Below are 1,189 nucleotides of genomic sequence, written 5' to 3'. Positions count from 1 at the left end.
GTTAAACCTTGGAACAGGCTGCCCAGGGAAGTGGTTGAGTCACCGTCCCTGGAAGTATTTAAAAGACAGGTAGATGAGGCGCTTAGGGACATGGTTTAGTAGGCATGGTGGTGTTGGGTCGACGGTTGGACTCGATCTTAGAGGTCTTTTCCAACCTTAATAATTCTATGATCTGTTTTCTTTCATGTTAAACCAGGGACTAAATACCTATGTAAAGATCAACACATGTAGAGCTGTCATAATCATGGTAAAAGTTGGTAAAAGGTTTTCAAAAAACCTATCAATCCTTGTACCAAGGTTAAAGCTATATCACTGTGATAGTAGTATGCAAAATATGTCTCACACATGCTGCATTTTCTGACATTAGCATTAAGCAAAAGATGCTAGAATATATTCAGTGAAATGAATATGTAAGCTCATGTTTCAAGGTAGTTTTGCTTTATAGATGTTTTGAATTATTTGAGTTCACAAATAATATCTCAGAACCTAAGGTTTGAGTCAAAATAATTAGAAAATGCAGAGAGAGTTAAAAACTGGGATCTGAGAATCATAGAAATAGTAATCAAAACCAACTGGGTGTGTAGAAGGAGATTTTATATCTTACAGATGTGCGCTTACATCTTGGGGCCCATATTTCGTTCAACTATGGTAAGCAGGATCTGGGTGAAAAATTACATTCTAATTGATGCAGAGGAAAATAATTACCTCTTGAAGTCAAATGTATTCAGTTTTGCACAAGTCTTGTCTGCCTTACGCTTAACCTGTTTTCTATTCTAGTGAGATTTAAATTAATTTTTAATGTTTTTTTTTTTGTGTTTTTTTTTTGTTTCCCCACCCCCTAGTATCCTGTACAAGACAAAGCTACCTTTCATTGTTGTCATGAACAAAGTAAGTTAAAGCTATGGTTTCTATGTCTTAGTAGAACATTGTTTTGTTTAGCTTGCTTTGCAGTAGTGTCTTTGTCTTACTATAATAATAGAATTTCTAGAAAAGGGAGGCTGGGAGGGAGCTGCAGGCTGAAAACCGAATCTAAAAAGGTCTTTAATCTGGTATACAAATGCACAAGAAGAATCAGGGATGGGCAGTTACACCCAAACGTTTAAGTTAGACGTGATACTAACAATTTGAAAAATGTTTTGAACCTTAACCCTAGGCTATAAGGAAACTTAACTTTTTAACATAAGGGTAA

The 1,189-nt window shown here is 35.6% G+C and overlaps 1 protein-coding gene across 1 annotated transcript in view; it reads left to right on the top strand.

Moving 5' to 3' along the window:
• Positions 1-1,189, top strand: part of GPN1 (GPN-loop GTPase 1) — a 21,144-nt gene that overhangs the window by 7,175 nt on the left and 12,780 nt on the right. Inside the window, exon 9 of the mRNA XM_009326905.1 lies at positions 843-888. Within this exon, the coding sequence (XP_009325180.1) occupies positions 843-888 (46 nt within the window). The remainder of the gene's footprint in view (positions 1-842; positions 889-1,189) is intronic.

The sequence above is a fragment of the Pygoscelis adeliae genome, unplaced genomic scaffold (assembly GCF_000699105.1).
Source record: "Pygoscelis adeliae isolate BGI_AS28 unplaced genomic scaffold, ASM69910v1 Scaffold487, whole genome shotgun sequence".
Lineage (NCBI taxonomy): Eukaryota > Metazoa > Chordata > Aves > Sphenisciformes > Spheniscidae > Pygoscelis > Pygoscelis adeliae.
This window is presented reverse-complemented; position numbering and strand designations above follow the sequence as displayed.